At 36.3% G+C, this 18,884-nt stretch overlaps 3 protein-coding genes across 3 annotated transcripts; 2 read left to right on the forward strand and 1 right to left on the reverse strand.

The window, feature by feature from the left end:
- Window positions 1-1,148: 1,148 nt before the first annotated feature.
- Window positions 1,149-2,309, forward strand: LOC133862659 (probable receptor-like protein kinase At5g24010). Its single transcript, XM_062298504.1, has one exon. It carries the CDS (start codon window positions 1,149-1,151, stop codon window positions 2,307-2,309), a length of 1,161 nt encoding a protein of 386 aa, XP_062154488.1.
- A 4,870-nt stretch (window positions 2,310-7,179) lies between these two features.
- Window positions 7,180-9,152, forward strand: LOC133862663 (probable receptor-like protein kinase At5g24010). Its single transcript, XM_062298510.1, has 3 exons — window positions 7,180-7,339; window positions 7,427-7,594; window positions 8,071-9,152. The coding sequence occupies exons 1-3, from the start codon at window positions 7,180-7,182 to the stop codon at window positions 9,150-9,152; spliced, it is 1,410 nt and encodes a 469-aa protein (XP_062154494.1).
- Window positions 9,153-17,325: 8,173 nt separating this feature from the next.
- LOC133862665 (protein ASPARTIC PROTEASE IN GUARD CELL 2-like) lies at window positions 17,326-18,165 on the reverse strand. The gene has a single exon (XM_062298513.1). The coding sequence runs from the start codon at window positions 18,163-18,165 to the stop codon at window positions 17,326-17,328; it is 840 nt and encodes a 279-aa protein (XP_062154497.1).
- Between the last annotated feature and the right edge of the window lie 719 nt (window positions 18,166-18,884).

Raw genomic sequence — 18,884 nt, forward strand, 5'->3', positions numbered from 1 at the left:
TTATTTATTTATTGTGTTAGTTCCTGGCTCCGCCACTGCACGTGCATGTCAATCCTCATTGGTTGACACATGGCAGTCAATTGAAATTTAGCCAGAAAAATAGACGGAGATAACAAGTCTATCTTTTCTCAAAAATTCAGGTACTATTTGTGAATCGAAATGAAACTGAGATATCAAAAAAATAAAAATTTTAAAACATAGGTGCCAAATATGTCTTCAACCCTTAAATTTACTAGTCTTATTAATAAAGTTATTTAGTAAATTCATGCATGATGCAACTTTCACCCAAAGGAAGATTAGAATTTACCATTTAAATTAACATTGGTTAATTAAAATAAGGTAATTTCAAAGTATTTCTTGGTACTGCTATTCCTAATGCTTTAATTGTTAGTATTTTTATATTCCAATTCCAATGCTTGATGGTAATAACATTTTTTTGCCTTGTATACAGATGTTGACACAAAGTGAAGTCACGTGAATTAAAAAGCTTTGTTTCAGAGACTGGAATATATCTCCATGAAGAGGAGGGAATGTTGAAAATGATGGTGTTTTTTTTTGTTGTTGGGTATTTATGTGGACTCTATTAAAGAAAAGCAAACCAACAAAACCTTAAAAAAAAAAAAAAAAAAAAAAAAAAAAAAAAAAAAAAGATGAAAAAGATTCTTGAGAATATTCCTGCTATGTGGTTGGAGATATGTTAGAATATCTATATGATTTTTTTTTTATTTTTTATTTATTTTGGTTATTTTTGTGCTGATTTGACATTTTTTTCTTAAGTAAAAAAATCTATAACTTGTAACCGTTTTTTTTTTTTTTTTTTTTTTTTTCTCTCTTATCTCTTAGTGTAAACAATTATCTTCTCGTTTGCCTTTTCCCTTTCAGTGGTCGAGAAGTCTCCGCCAGTTTAAGACGCGTTGACCACGTCAAACGATGTAGGTCCATGCGCATGTTTCTCCTCTATCACTGGCTCAATCTATGCAGAAGCCGTTAAAGATCGAACTGGCGCATGTTCAAAATTCCGGACGTTACATTCAACAACAACTGTAAGTTCTTCTATATTTTAAAAGTCGGATGCTTAGCTTGTTTACTATAAATATTGTCATCCACATTACTTCCCTCGCATAGCAATTCCTACCAATTAATTTTCCATGGAAAAGCTTCATTTTCTCATGCTTCTCTTGCCTTTCTTTCTCCTCCATTTCCTTTCTCTTCTGCTGCTCTCATCAGCTGATAACACCCTACCAACTAAGTATTTCATCAATTGTGGGTCCAAGTCCAACATTATTGTTGGCGGTCGGAACTTCGTCGGTGACTTGAATTCTGGCTCCTTCTCTGTTGGACCAAGCTCTACTGTTAGTGCCATCAATTCATCAACAGATACCTCCCTTTATCAAACAGCAAGAGTTTTCACAAACCCATCTTCGTATGAGTTTGATATCACCGATCATGGCATTTATTATGTTCGTCTCCATTTCTTCCCGTTCACGTCCGGGAGTACTAATCTGGCCAATGCCCAATTCGATGTTTCAAGTTCTAGTTTTTCGCTGCTGTCAAACTTCGGTGTTAAAGAAAATAGTAATTCACCTGTGATTGAGGAGTTCTTACTCACAATCAACGGAAGCAAGTTCGACATCCACTTTTCTCCCCACAGTAACTCTTTTGCTTTTGTGAGTGCCATAGAAGTCTTTCTAATCCCAGATAAAGACTTCGTCATGGACGATTTTCCTCTAGTTACTGCTGCTGGGAGTAGTGAAACTTACGTTGGCGTACGATCTCAGTTCTTACGCACAATTCACAGGGTCAATGTTGGAGGTCCACAGAACAATGACACACTCTGGAGGAATTGGATACCAGATGATGGTTATCTACTTTCTCAAGGATCCGCAAAAACCTGCGTCCCTTATAAGGGCGAGCTTACGTATGATGTTCTTGGAGCAACTTTGTACAGTGCCTCAGATGTTGTTTACAGGACTTGCAAAGAATTAAATTCAAATTCGTCCAACATAACTTGGCGTTTTGGTGTAAACAAGAACACCAGACACCTGGTGAGGCTGCACTTCTGCGATATTGTTAGCGCAGAGGATGCTTTTGTGAGGTTCGATCTCTCTATTTATAGCAAATTCAGTCAGATGATCTACCCTGACGATGCTAACGGAATCGAGCAGTTGGCAGCTCCATTTTACTATGATTTTGTGGTTGATTCAGATGATTCGGGAGTTATGAATATTAGTGTAGGGCCTAGGCAGGATTCGAAAAATAAAAATGCCTATCTGAATGGGCTGGAGATTTTGGAGTTTGCAAGGAAATGAATATGAATAGAGTTTTCTCCAAAGACGTACAGGATGAATGGTTCCAGATAATCTCGTCAACTGTTTGGGTAGTAACATGTGGAGTACTTTTAGTTCCCCTGTAACTGTTATGTTTCTCTATGCTTTTATTTGTCTTTTCAAAACTATTTAAGTTTCTGTTTTTGTGTACTGTTAAGCCCGCTTTTTTTCTTTTTTCTTTTTTCTTTTTTGGGTAAAATATTTTATGTCGAGAAATGTTTTAGTTTATGGAAAATTAAATGCCTATTTTCTATTGTTTATTTGTCATCCTAAAAATGGTTGGAAATATTTTTTTTAGTGCTTGACTCGTATGGAAAATTGCTAAATAAATATTTCTTATATTTTCATTTAATCTGAGGAGTTACGAGGAAGAGATAGGCGATGAAGAGGAATTGCAAAGGAAGAGTGTAAAAATACAATGCTTTCATTAGTTAGATTGAAATCAAGTGCAATTGCATATTCATATTACTTGCAATTTGGGCAGACGATTATGAGAGGTTTCTTGTAATTAAGACCTACCTATCCAAGTATGTGTTTCGACAATCTGAGACCTGCTTGAATATGTAGGCCTTATAAGGAACCCTCTTATAATTGTCTTAAAGAGAGCGGCATAAAATAATTTACACAGATGAGAAACGTAAATTATTTTACACTTCGTAAATATAATTTTTCTTGATCAACTAAAAATATTTTCAAATTCTTTAATGTTTTATATCATGCCAAACACTAATATATATATATATATAATTATTTTACTTCGAAAAACAAGAACAAATAGTGTGACTGAGGCATGAGAGACACATTGCATCATGTCTTCTTGAATAATGATAGTTGTACACCAAGTGTACAACAAATGTACACCACCCCTTCACATGGGGTGGTGTACAAGAATCACTCCCCTGTCGTGGGGCCCACCCCATGTGAAGGGGTGGTGTACACATGTTGTACACTTGGTGTACAGGAATCACTCCCCTGTCTTCTTATAAAAGGACGGACGGTGGAGTCACGGATTTCAATATGCTAATTAATATATATGGAGAGGAAGTAATTTATAACGGAGGGTGAAGTCACGGATTTGAATATGCTAGTATATATGGAGAGGAAGTAATCAAAATGGTGTATTAATTTTGATTAATTCTTTTGGGGTAATACGGTAAATACGGTTGATGGATCCTGAGTTCAAGAGAAGTTATACATATTTCGAGTTAATTAGCTTCATGATTCCGCTTGGGTTTAATTCGCTGCGGCAAGCGGGCAACACAAAACAACAAAATTATGTTTACTAATCAATGCATACATAAATGAAGATTTGTTTTAATCATATAGAAATAATTTATAATAATGTTATAAGAATGATTAGAGTCTTATTTGTGTCCTCTCAAATGTACGTCACTTGGCTTTAAAATTACTATTGGATCAAAATCTAATAATGATCCTCTCAAATTCAATGGTGATCATTATAAAAGTCACATAATATTTGAAATTACATAAGGAGATGTAGCACCCCGATCCTACAACGGGTATATAAAGCATATATTTCTCTATATAACATTTACATTAATATATGCCAATAAGAATTCTCATAGGTTAACCAAATATAACATCTATAATCTTTGATATGTATTATAATTCATTTATGTAGTCATCCAAGAATTCTATACATCTTGATAAAATTATAAGGCATTCAAGCCTATTACTTCAAGTCTTTCAACAAATCAAAACAGTTCATTATAATAATATCAATCACCTCTTAATGATCGTACTATTTACATACTTGCTGTTAGCAACATATAAATTCAGTAATAATACATCATAATTAAACCACGCGAGGTTTCCCAAACTAATGTTTAACCAACAATACTTCACAGGATACGCAATCTCTTGCTAGACTCCCAAAATTCTCAATTGTTCTTCGGTATGGCTAATATCAAGAGTCTTTGATACCTTTAAAAAAAAATGTAAATAAAATATAATGAGCAACCTCAGTAAGTAGAAATAACTCGATGTCGAGTTGTTTACTAGTTTGAAATGATGTACAAAACTTACTAAAACAATTCTCAATATTTTCCAAATCAAGATATATATGAAAATATTTCATTTGTAGCATTCAATAACTATGTGAATAATTTGTGTACATGAGTAACCATTTTTGCCGTGAGCAATAAAATAACGCTATGATTCAAATACATTAAAACCATCTCCCAAATGTCATATACTCGTTGTCAAACGTTTTTCGTCCCATTTGACTGGGTTGTGCGGCCCCTATATTGGGATTGAGACCTCTTCTTGGGCAAGAAGAAGCGACTCCTTTTAGGTGTCTCTAGCCATGGAACTGTCCATATAATTTCGAAGGAATTTACTCATAACCGATTTCTATGTTGCCTCTTCCTCTCAAAGCACACATAGTTGCACAATTCCTATAGAATCCAAACTCTCAACGTCCTCATACCAAGACTAGCTTCGGTACCGAACTTATAAATCTCACTATGCCATAGGGAGTTTTCAAATCATATTCAAAGTTTTCACAGATAACTGAATCATTCAGAAAATTATACATAAAGTGCCAATTTTCATTTTCTGAAAACAAAATCTCATATTTTATCATAAAATTTACATCTGTCATATTGGTAAACCGATGCCTTTCCAGATTAATCAATGCAATTTGCATTTTTAAAATTACACATATAAATTCCACAATGGCACCACCATATCAACTATTATATTATGCATCATTAGTATAAAAATACAACTCGACTCACTATTTGCATGATTTATTCAAATTTTCTCATTTATTTTGAGAATCAATGGCAATAAAACATATACACATGTATATACACCCAAATACATTTTGTTTTGAAAATATTTACTTTGGGCGTATTATTTTTATTAAATCCTTGATTAATCAGTTTTACTTGTCTGAAGTTCCTGTATCACTACAACAAGGATTTATCAAGCCTTAACCAGTGTCGCTCATTCCTAAAATCAAAATAATTAAATATTACTGCCTAAAATAAAAAAAAGAAGAAGTACATAGTCTTGAATTAAGGATATTTAAAGTCATCTGAAATAGTCCTCTCTCGGGTGTTTTCTCTCTGAGTAAACTTCCGAAGTGAGTGTTTCTTTGTCTTCAACCGTTTGTGCGGCTTGGAGTTTTCTGTACGATCTGTCTTCGTCAGTGCTCTTCCTGTGCTGTAGGAATGGCAGATTCGCTGGTGGATTTGTGTGGTAATATGACTTTACTGGAGGGAGAACAAGTTGGTCTTGTTATACATGAGGATGATACTGTTGATCTCCGATTGAAAGGGGAGAGGTGTCTTGTTGGAAGGTTACTAACGGAGAGAAGGATCCAGAAGGATGCTTTCCGCGTATTGATGTCCAAGTTATGGAGTACGATGGGCAGTGTTTTGTTCAAAGAGATAGATGAAAATCTATGGCTTTTTGAATTTGCGTCGGAAAGCGATAAGCGGAGGGTTACAGAGGGGAGGCCGTGGTTGTTTGATAGAAGTTTTCTGGTGCTCCGGGATGTTGATGAACTTACTCCTCCAAATCAAATGGATTTCCATCTTTCTCCTATATGGGTTCAAGTTCACGACATGCCTCTTACGTGCATGAATCGGGCGATGGGCAATCAGATTGGGGGATCGCTTGGAAGTGTGCTGGAAGTCGATGTTACGGGTGATGGGGTCGGCTGGGGACGGTTTTTACGTATTCAAGTGGTGATTGATTTGACAAAACCCCTTGACAGGGGTAGAGCACTTATTATGCAAGGGAAATCACTCTGGGTTACGTTTAGGTATGAAAAACTCCCTTCTTTTTGTCATCACTGTGGAAGGATTTTTCATGGTGCCTATGTATGTGATAAAAGGCAAGGATATCGTCTTAATGAAGATGGAGGGGGAAAACAATGGGGGTTGTGGATGAGGGCGGCTGAATACCGGGATCGAAGAGGAGGATTGGCGGCAGCAAGTATGAAGAATACTGATCATTCTAACAGTAAAGAAGAAGCAGATGAATCTGCTCCTCCAGCTGGTGATGGTGAGTTCAGTTTCTCCGGTAGGTTTTCCTCCAAGGATAAGTTTGATGCTGACTGTTCGGGAACAAAAAACGCGGGGATTGGGGATTCTTCGAACCCAAATCATGTATCCCGTGACGATCTAAATGAAGTGGTGGGCGCGGGTGAGAGTCTACCAAAGGATAAGCTGGCCCACGGAAGAGAGGGAGAGTCGTGTATGGACCCTTTAAGATCAACGTGTTTGGATCCTCCTTCACGCCAGCTGTCTCCTGCAAAGGTGGATGTGATGAAAACGGAATTAGCACGGGAGATGGAGACGGTTTGCATGGGAGAGCAGTGGAACAAAGAAGGGGAGCTAACTGGGCCGGAGCTTCCTATTTTCCATCAAGCGGGCCTGGAGCAAGAAAGGAAAAAGGTGCTTCAGCCCAAACAGCAGGGACCTAGGCTGGGTAAGGCTGCTGTAAATTTAATTGGCGATGTGCTTGGTGGTGTGAATGAGTTTCTGGACACGAAAAATGAAAATGAGCAGATGCAGATTGATAAACAGAAAAGGAAACCAGTTGCTCGTAACTGGAAACGTAGAGCTCGTGCACCTAGTATGGAAGGTATGGTTTCTTCTAATTTTTTTGTCCCTTCGGAGAAAAGGAAAGTCCAACCATCACCTGAGCCTGACCCTAACGTCCAAATGGGGAGGATTAAGAAAGGTAAATCAGTAGACACAGGGACATCAAAACTGGCATTGGCGGAGGCTGTGGTACAGCCCCGCGAGCCACAATGAGTCTTATCAGTTGGAATTGCCGAGGGCTTGGTAACCTTCGGTCAGTTCGAGACCTTTGCCATATGGTGAAGGAAAAGAGACCAAATTTCGTGTTTCTTATGGAAACTATTAGCACGAAACATCGCATGGAGCTACTTAGAGTGAAGATGGGGTTTGCTGGAGCTTTGGTTGTGAACCCGGTTGGCAGAAGTGGTGGGCTTGCGTTAATGTGGAAGGATGATTGTAATTTAGAAATTTATAATTATTCTCGGAGGCATATAAACGCAATCATCAAAACTGGAGATGATAATTTTGTTTGGAAATTCACAGGGTTCTATGGGAATCCGGAGACTGCAAAACGAGAGGAGTCATGGTTACTTCTTAGACATTTGAAAACCCATGCACCACTACCTTGGTTGTGTGTGGGTGATTTTAATGAAATTTTGTCGCAAGATGAGAAGGTTGGGGAAGTTGTTCGCCGTGAAAGACAAATGGATGGTTTTTTTTTTTTCTCTGCCAAGTCAATACAAAAAGATTAAAAAATAATCCATAATAATAGATGCCATAGCATTTCTCTTATCTCTTAGTGTAACAATTATCTTCTCGTTTGCCTTTTCCCTTTCAGTGGTCGAGAAGTCTCCGCCAGTTTAAGACGCGTTGACCACGTCAACCGATGTAGGTCCTTGCGCATGTTTCTCCTCTATCACTGGCTCAATCTATGCAGAAGCCGTTAAAGATCGAACTGGCGCATGTTCAAAATTAATTCCGGACGTCACATTCAACAACAACTGTAAGTTCTTCTATATTTTAAAAGTCGGATGCTTAGCTTGTTTACTATAAATATTGTCATCCACATTACTTCCCTCGCATAGCAATTCCTACCAATTAATTTTCCATGGAAAAGCTTCATTTTCTCATGCTTCTCTTGCCTTTCTTTCTCCTCCATTTCCTTTCTCTTCTGCTGCTCTCATCAGCTGATGACACCCTACCAACTAAGTATTTCATCAATTGTGGGTCCAAGTCCAACATTATTGTCGGCGGTCGGAACTTCGTCGGTGACTTGAATTCTGGCTCCTTCTCTGTTGGACCAAGCTCTACTGTTAGTGCCATCAATTCATCAACAGATACCTGCCTTTATCAAACAGCAAGAGTTTTCACAAACCCATCTTCGTATGAGTTTGATATCACCGATCATGGCATTTATTATGTTCGTCTCCATTTCTTCCCGTTCACGTCCGGGAGTACTAATCTGGCCAATGCCCAATTCGATGTTTCAAGTTCTAGTTTTTCGCTGCTGTCAAACTTCGGTGTCAAAAAAAATAGTAATTCACCTGTGATTGAGGAGTTCTTACTCACAATCAACGGAAGCAAGTTCGACATCCACTTTTCTCCCCACAGTAACTCTTTTGCTTTTGTGAGTGCCATAGAAGTCTTTCTAATCCCAGATAAAGACTTCGTCATGGACGATTTTCCTCTAGTTACTGCTGCTGGGAGTAGTGAAACTTACGTTGGCGTACGATCTCAGTTCTTACGCACAATTCACAGGGTCAATGTTGGAGGTCCACAGAACAATGACACACTCTGGAGGAATTGGATACCAGATGATGGTTATCTACTTTCTCAAGGATCCGCAAAAACCTGCGTCCCTTATAAGGGCGAGCTTACGTATGATGTTCTTGGAGCAACTTTGTACAGTGCCTCAGATGTTGTTTACAGGACTTGCAAAGAATTAAATTCAAATTCGTCCAACATAACTTGGCGTTTTGGTGTAAACAAGAACACCAGACACCTGGTGAGGCTGCACTTCTGCGATATTGTTAGCGCAGAGGATGCTTTTGTGAGGTTCGATCTCTCTATTTATAGCAAATTCAGTCAGATGATCTACCCTGACGATGCTAACGGAATCGAGCAGTTGGCAGCTCCATTTTACTATGATTTTGTGGTTGATTCAGATGATTCGGGAGTTATGAATATTAGTGTAGGGCCTAGGCAGGATTCGAAAAATAAAAATGCCTATCTGAATGGGCTGGAGATTTTGGAGTTTGCAAGGAAATGAATATGAATAGAGTTTTCTCCAAAGACGTACAGGATGAATGGTTCCAGATAATCTCGTCAACTGTTTGGGTAGTAACATGTGGAGTACTTTTAGTTCCCCTGTAACTGTTATGTTTCTCTATGCTTTTATTTGTCTTTTCAAAACTATTTAAGTTTCTGTTTTTGTGTACTGTTAAGCCCGCTTTTTTTCTTTTTTCTTTTTTCTTTTTTGGGTAAAATATTTTATGTCGAGAAATGTTTTAGTTTATGGAAAATTAAATGCCTATTTTCTATTGTTTATTTGTCATCCTAAAAATGGTTGGAAATATTTTTTTTAGTGCTTGACTCGTATGGAAAATTGCTAAATAAATATTTCTTATATTTTCATTTAATCTGAGGAGTTACGAGGAAGAGATAGGCGACGAAGAGGAATTGCAAAGGAAGAGTGTAAAAATACAATGCTTTCATTAGTTAGATTGAAATCAAGTGCAATTGCATATTCATATTACTTGCAATTTGGGCAGATGATTATTAGAGGTTTCTTGTAATTAAGACCTACCTATCCAAGTATGTGTTTCGACAATCTGAGACCTGCTTGAATATGTAGGCCTTATAAGGGACCCTCTTATAATTGTCTTAAAGAGAGCGACATAAAATAATTTACACAGATGAGAAACGTAAATTATTTTACACTTCGTAAATATTATTTTTCTTGATCAACTAAAAATATTTTCAAATTCTTTAATGTTTTATATCATGCCAAACACTAAAATATATGTATATATATAGAATTATTTTACTTTTCGAAAAACAAGAACAAATAGTGTGACTGAGGCATGAGAGACACATTGCATCATGTCTTCTTATAAAAGGACGGACGGTGGAGTCACGGATTTCAATATGCTAATATATATGGAGAGGAAGTAATCAAAATGGTGTATTAATTTTGATTAATTCTTTTGGGGTAATACGGTAAATACGGTTGATGGATCCTGAGTTCAAGAGAAGTTATACATATTTCGAGTTAATTAGCTTCATGATTCCGCTTGGGTTTAATTCGCTGCGGCAAGCGGGCAACACAAAACAACAAAATTATGTTTATTAATCAATGCATACATAAATGAAGATTTGTTTTAATCATATAGAAATAATTTATAGTAATGTTATAAGAATGATTAGAGTCTTATTTGTGTCTTCTCAAATGTACGTCACTTGGCTTTAAAATTACTATTGGATCAAAATCTAATAATGATCCTCTCAAATTTAATGGTGATCATTATAAAAGTCACATAAAATTTGAAATTACATAAGGAGATGTAACACTCCGATCCCACAAGGCCACAACGGGTATATAGAGCATATATTTCTCTATATAACATTTACATTAATATCTGCCAATAAAAATTCTCATAGGTTAACCAGATATAACATCTATAATCTTTAATATGTATTATAATTCATTTATGTAGTCATCCAAGAATTCTATACATCTTGATAAAATTATAAGGCATTCAAGCCTATTACTTTAAGTCTTTCAACAAATCAAAACAGTTCATTATAATAATATCAATCACCTCTTAATGATCATACTATTTACATACTTGCTATTAGCAACATATAAATTCAGTAATAATACATCATAATTAAACCACGCGAGGTTTCCCAAACTAATGTTTAACCAACAATACTTCACAAGATACGCAATCTCTTGCTAGACTCCCAAAATTCTCAATTGTTCTTCGGTACGGCTAATATCAAGAGTCTTTGATACCTTTAAAAAAAAATGTAAATAAAATATAATGAGCAACCTCAGTAAGTAGAAATAATTCGATGTCGAGTTGTTTACTAGTTTGAAATGATGTACAAAACTTACTAAAACAATTCTCAATATTTTCCAAATCAAGATATATATGAAAATATTTCATTTGTAGCATTCAATAACTATGTGAATAATTTATGTACATGAGTAACCATTTTTGCCGTGAGCAATAAAATAACGCTATGATTCAAATACATTAAAACCATCTCCCAAATGTCATACACTCGTTGTCAAACGTTTTTCGTCCCATTTGACTGGGTTGTGCGGCCCCTATATTGGGATTGAGACCTCTTCTTGGGCAAGAAGAAGCGACTCCTTTTAGGTGTCTCTAGCCATGGAACTGTCCATATAATTTCGAACGAATTTACTCATAACCGATTTCTATGTTGCCTCTTCCTCTCAAAGCACACATTCTATAGAATCCAAACTCTCAACGTCCTCATACCAAGACTAGCTTCGGTACCGAACTTATAAATCTCACTATGCCATAGGGAGTTTTCAAATCATATTCAAAGTTCTCACAGATAACTGAATCATTCAGAAAATTATACATAAAGTGCCAATTTTCATTTTCTGAAAACAAAATCTCATATTTTATCATAAAATTTACATCTGTCATATTGGTAAACCGATGCCTTTCCAGATTAATCAATGCAATTTGCATTTTTAAAATTACACATATAAATTCCACAATAGCACCACCATATCAACTATTATATTATGCATCATTAGTATAAAAATACAATTCAACTCACTATTTGCATGATTTATTCAAAATTTCTCATTTATTTTGAGAATCAATGGCAATAAAACATATACACATGTATATACACCCAAATACATTTTGTTTTGAAAATATTTACTTTGGGTGTATTATTTTTATTAAATCCTTGATTAATCAGTTTTACTTGTTTGAAGTTCCTGTATCACTACCACAAGGATTTATCAAGCCTTAACCAGTGTCGCTCATTCCTAAAATTAAAATAATTAAATATTACTGCCTAAAATAAAAAAAGAAGAAGTACATAGTCTTGAATTAAGGATATTTAAAGTCAATTTCTCACATATCTTTTCTCTCTCTTTTTTTATTCTCACAACCTTCTCAAGTTTGTCTTTTTCCAAAATATATCTTTTTCATCTGGTGCCCACACACGCACAAAATATATCCATCCCCTGGGCTCTCACTTTAAACCCATGCTCTTCTTCTCTTCTTATTCTCTACTCCTCCTTTCCCTATACGTACACAATGAACAATACAATCCTTCTCTTCCATACTGTGAACTGTGAAGTGCATTTTCGTCTCCATGTTTGTGAGTTTGTTTTAGATTATTTTAGTATTTATTTCATATAGACAATTAATACGTTATAAACAATTAGATGTAAAAGATGGATAGAATTTAAAATTTTGAGAATCTCAAACGTCAACAAAAATTTGAGGGGATCCTGATCCGATTGGTGCACAACAACATTACACAAGTTGTACAATGTTATTGTGCAAGAATATTTTTTCACAAAAAAGAAAGAAAGAGTAGTTAGTATGCTAGAATTATGTCTATATATATATATTAATGTACTCTTTATTAAACTCCCAAACCGCTTATCTTTTCAACAGTAATTTCATTTGAAGTTTCAGTTTCCTGTATTTAAAGAATGAAAACAACTCAACCTCCGCTAAACAAAACATCAAAAGCTACAAAACAGGAAATACAGCAAACAACTACGGCTTCCAAATCCGTTTAAGCCTACTAGCCATATCAGATTGCTTAGTGTTCCTTCTAAACATGATTCTACTTTTGACTTCCCATTGAATACGAGCTACAAGAGCCTCTTCAGTTCGGGGGGTGTTTCCATGACATAAGTCGTTTCTTAAGCACAAGTAATACACAACTGCTGCCAAACAAAGTTTACAGATAAGCACCTGCAAACTACGGCCTTTCATCTTACAGAACCAGTCCACTATATCATTCCATTCCACACAAGAGGATTCTGAATCAAACAAAGAGATATCAAATTATTCTTCTGCAAAAACTGCAATGGAATAAAAGATGGGCTATGGATTCCTATCCATCATAGCAGAATCTGCGGGGTATTTCCCTCAAACAGCCACCAACACATCCGGTCCTTAGTAACAAGGGCATCACGGAAAACAAGCCACAAAATAAAAGTGTACCTAGGAATAGCCAAAAGGAAACCAGATAACATTACACCAAGGAACCTCCGGAAATTTTGTCCTAAGACAATTCCATGTATCAGCGCATGAGTAAACCCCATTTTTTGAACTCCAAACCGGAATATTCCTTTCCCCAATATCAACATTAAACAGCCTATTCTGAATTTCCACGAGAGTATCCGACCTAGCAGGAGGCCATGGATCATCATGATGCAACCAATGGTGCCCACTCCAATACAGCAAGAGGCAGTGAGGATGCAACTTTGTCTGCGACAGAAATGCAAGATCAAATGGACCAATTCACCTACATCATGCAGCAGAAATTTCTTTTGGGGGAAGATTGTGAGCATATATACTATTATATTGACAATGACCAGACCTTGGATGATCACTGGCAGAGGGAAGCCAACCATGATGCTGAGAGAAAGTATTTTGCTGAAGATTATAATCTTTGTTTGCTATTTTATATTTTTTTTTTTGGTCTTTTCTTACATTTTTTTCGCTGATGTGGTATTGTCAATTTGCTATTGATTTTTTTTTTTAATTAAAATTGATATAAAGGTGGATTAAGAATGTCACATCAACGGAGAAGGATAAGATCGAGAATACTAAGTAGCATATCTCTCTGTTTATTACTCAACTCCCCCCCCCCCTCCAAATATATATATATATATATATATATATATATATAACTTCTCTACCAATTGGGTTGTACAAATTCGTTCAACTCAATCTCTAAAAGTATTATGTATCTCTTGAGAATCACATTTTTTTTTTTAATTTAATTGCATGTGCTTTCCACATGCTTTTTTAATAGCTTAAATGAACACGTCGCTTTTAGAGACTGGTTTGTATGAATTTCCTACAAACCAGTTAGTAGGATTAACGGTTTTAAAAAAGCATATGAGAAGCATATGCAATTAATAAAAATTAAATGTGATTCTCACATGCTAAAAGACACGTGACACTTTTAGAGAATAAGTTAGAAGATTTTTTTTTACAACCCAATTGCTAAGAATTTTGAATTAAGATTCTTTCAAATTATTTGCCTAAATTCTCTCAAATTCGAGCAATTGATTGTTAGAAACTATTTAAAAGACCCATATGACTAAATAAAAATTGGGCTGTCCAACCACTTATCCAGTCAGCTCTGTTTCAGTAGAGGGGGGTGGATTGGTAACCCCCTTGGTCCCACCCCCATTTGGCCCCTTGGGGGTGGTTCGGTTACTCCCTTGGCCAAATGGGGGTAGCTCTTTGTCCCATGGGGGTGGCTATGGCTACTCATTTTTTTTCTTTTTCTTTTTTTTTCTTTTTTTTTTAAAAAAGGGCATTTAGGTCTTTTCTATAATTTGTGTTAAAGAAGACAAATAATTAATAGAGTGCTTAATTACATTAAAATATTGAAAACTTTGTTGGGGTAAATTGTTACTTTTTAAACCTTGGAGATAAAAGTGAAAAATTACTTATCAAACTTTGGAGGGTAAAATGTATTTTTTTCCTTTTGAATTAATGAAGTGAATCTCTCATTTTGTTATCATCTGGAGAAATAATAGTAGTTTGAGGTGTTAAATTATATATATTTTTTAAGTTATTATATTCCATACATGCCATCTCAAAATCCATAACGCAAAATCATGCGGCAGATTTAAAGCCAATAGACTAATTAATTAGTTGGATTTTCGATTTCCCAATTAATCATAATGAATTAACTGCAGGAAATGATATCTTGTTCAAACGAGGTGAGCTGCACCCAAATCCCTCCTCAAGGAAACTTAATTATTACTTTATATATATGGAAGGACTGTTTTGTGTGATTAATTGTTACATATTAATTACATAAAAGAAAAAAAACCAATGATTAGCCCATTTGATCAGGTAATTCATTCATCATTATTAATATTAAACCCAAAATCCAACTAATTAATTAGTCCATTGGCTTTTCAATCTGTCACATGATTTTCAACACTTTCCCAAGATTCTAAATTAATGGTGCCACACCAGCTTCTAGTTATATCGGAGCTATTTTTTGAATTGTTCACCCTTACTTTATTTATTTTTGTTGCCTTAAAAGTCAAAATTAGACACTATATATATAAAGGAGCTAAGTTATTATCTAGTAGTATTAAGCAGACGAAATTCTTTAATTGTCACAAAAGTCCCCAATTTCAGTAATCAGACGACAATGGAGATCAAGACTTGTTTCAAAACTGCTTTTGTGGTTGTCTTACTGGTTGCAGCTTGTTAGTCTCTCTCTCTCTCTCTCTCTCTCTCATAAAACATAGACTAACTATATACATAGTCCTTAATTGGTGTCTAATATATGGGTGCAGGTGTATCATTTTCAAGGGGAGCTGAAGCAAGGGTGACAGTGCAAAGAAGTCAATGTAGTCGCGATGTTGAGTGCTTTAATCAGATTCCTTGTCCGTTTGGCCTCCAACTTTGTCTCAAAGGAAAATGCAAATGCTTGGGAGGCCGGCCTCCTGCTAATATTTAGGATGCTATTCATAAATAATAAAAAGAAAAAATAATTAGCAATCTTGTTTGTCGATCAATCCTCAAGTAGAGATGTCGTAGGAGTTATCTTAGCATCCTACTAAATTAAATGAGATATATGGAGGGTAAGATTACAGTCTTGTTACTATTGGAATAATTATTCTTTCAACTAATAAAGAATTTTCTTGGATTAAGTATGTCCCTATAATTATTTTTTTTTTTCCAGATTTAATGAATAATTACGTACATCAAGTTCAATCGCAACTTAAAAAAAAAAATGATCACGTACGGAACAAGTTGTACGTTTGATGATTATATGAACTGTCACATCATTTAATTGATGCTTTCTCTTCGTAAGGTTTGTTTTGCTACGAAAACCTAGATGAGTAATGTTTTAGATAAATTTTACACAGCTTTTGCGTAATTTTAACTATTTTTTTTTTTTTTTAATTTTTATGATCAATCATTATATTTATTTTCTCATATATGGACCCTAAATATTTAAGGGTTAATCTTAAAAAAAAATTGTTAGATTTGTGCAAGAATTATTACTCATTCAATTATAGATTTGCAAAAAATAAAATAAAAAAATGTATAAACGATGTACACAAAAATATGACACCAAACACATTTCATTGGTTATTGAGCAAATTTTGCTTCGGTCTATTTGGTAAAAAATTGGCTCATTCAATAGAAAAGAGATATGATTCTTTACCACTTAAATATACAATTTTTCATCGAGGGTTGATTGGTGCACAACAGTTGTGCAACTATTGTACACTTTTGTAGACACATGGGGTGGGACCCATATGGTGTGTCTACAAACTTGCACAATAACAATGGTTGTGTAAGAGTTTTTTTTTCTCTTTTTCACCACATTATCTATGTGGCTTTAGAGTTATTTTAAAATAAAATAAAGTAGGGGACTACCTTATTATATAGACAAAGTAGTCAAAAATTATATATTTAAATAGTAGAGAATCATATCTCATAGAGTAACACACGGAGACAAAATCTATCCTCCCATATATATTTGCAATAATGGTAACAATTAATATCAGTACATTTAATTGATATCTCTTCCTCTGCTGAATGAACTAAAGAAAAAAAATCTAATTAATTAGTCTTCCTACATTAACGTACCGATATTAAAAGAAACAGTAATAGATCATAATCATAAATATAAATATACCTACTACCACCAACAAAACAGATATAATTGTAACCAAGAGAGGGTAGGGCGAGTTATTTCTTTGGACGGTTTGGTTCCATGAGGGTGTACATGATCCATCACAATGAGGAGAGTTTTTGGGGTCACCACAAATATTTGGACCAAAACCGACGAGTCCAGCAGCTGTATCAATGGAAATCTGAATCCCCGCTAATTGAGTGTTGCCAAGAATGGAGAATAGAGTTTTAGACGACGACGGGGCAAATGCAAGACAAAAAATGTCGACATCCACTTCAACAAGAACGTTGCTTGGCGGAAGGCTCAGAGTTAGTCCGGTTGAAAAGTTTAAGAACACGCTGGGTACATGAACCGAGTCTACCCCGGATGATATGTTATAACATGTATCCAAATCATACTTTTTGGAGGCCCGAGTGAGGTTCATGGCTTGAGCAATGAAAGCGTTTCGAAACGCCTTATAAGCCAACTTTGGAAGCCTGCTCACTTTGGTACCCGAATCCAAAACAACTCCCCCGTCACCCTTTCTAGTCAACCGAAAAATGCTTTCCGGAATGGGTACCCGCGGTTGCCGTCGGTTGCCGTCGGTTGTGGACCAAAGGCACCCATGCAGGTCCTTGGGGTAGCTCTCCAACAAGACCATGCCCAAACTCCAACCACCCGGATGACCCCGCGGCCGTGGAGGCTCGATGTGGCAAACAGTAACTAAAGATGCTACCAGCCAAGCCACGGAGTTGAAGTTGGCTCAACAAAGACATGGGCCCTTTTCCAATACCAAGCAATCCGTCTGTTCCAACGAACGACCCACTATTCTCATGTGCGCACCCCATGATTATGTTTGAAATATTGGCGAGCTCTAACGTTAGTGTTTCCCGCACAAGCGTGCCCATGGAATTGGACATGTCACCATAGGTCAAGTTGTATTGGCACTGACCTTGGTGGCAACCAGGCTTCCGGAGGCCGTCACAGACTGCGGAGCCGCAGGCCACTGTGGCAAAGGAAGCAGACCCAGCTGGGTTGAATATCGGGTCTGGCTGTGGGTAACACTTACATGGGTTGCATTGAATCCACGTAAGGTCACTTCCGGAATCAAAGATCAGATATTGGGTCTTCGGAGGGGTGCCCACACCTATTTGAATGAGATATTGGGTAACCCCTAGAGGCAAACCTGAAAGTATACCGGTCCCAAGAATGTCCACCGGAGTAGCACCAAGTGTATCATTAGTAATACTACTGAGGCGGCGATGGACTACTCTCAGCCTCCATTTTTCCTTGCTAGTCATGTTTGCATGTGACAGGGTAGAGGTAGAAGTGGAAGTGAAGGAGGAGGTGAGGTGGAGGTGCAACACAACGACCACCACCACCATTGGTCTAGGTGATAAGAGCTGCATGACGTTTACAGTAAATGGGAGCTGTTTAGAGTTTGGTAGTGAGAGAGGATGAGATTCCGAACGATCTTGGATGCAGGGCAAGCTGTTTGTGATATGTCTAGCTAAGAGCGGGATAGAGAGGGCTGAGGAGGAGTTGTTATTGAGGTTGAAGAGAAACTAACACCACCCAACTATTTATAGCGGATGACTAAATCATGGCCCGTCATCGTCGCAAATGCTTGATTGCCAGAAATTAGCAACCCAATTTGAAAGAGGGGGATAAACGTCGTTGGCCTTGATCATGACGTGCGCTGGTGGCCTGCCATGAGGAAAAGCGTTAGCTATTAGTGTGCTTGTAAGAGAATCAAATTAGTACTGAGTAAAGTGTATCCATGGTGAGAGAACAAAAAACAGAAGAATCAAGGAACGCTTTTGGCTCCTTGGCAGAAAAGCTTCGATTGCCAAAATTACCAACTAGTTAGTGTCTGCCATGCATGAGAAAATGTGATGCGGACAAATAATGTTTTTGGCAACTGTAGTTAGGAGAACTGAAAAGTAAAAAGGATACTTCATTTGTCAAAAGGGGTAAAAATCGTACTTGTCCAGTAGCATGCACCAAAAAATGGTCGTATAAATATTTCTTCCTCTTCATTTTTGTTCATATATTTATTTATTTTAATCCATTTCCTTAATTTTCAGAAGCTAGAAAGGAAACT

The sequence above is a fragment of the Alnus glutinosa genome, chromosome 3 (genome assembly GCF_958979055.1).
Source record: "Alnus glutinosa chromosome 3, dhAlnGlut1.1, whole genome shotgun sequence".
In the NCBI taxonomy this organism is placed as follows: domain Eukaryota; kingdom Viridiplantae; phylum Streptophyta; class Magnoliopsida; order Fagales; family Betulaceae; genus Alnus; species Alnus glutinosa.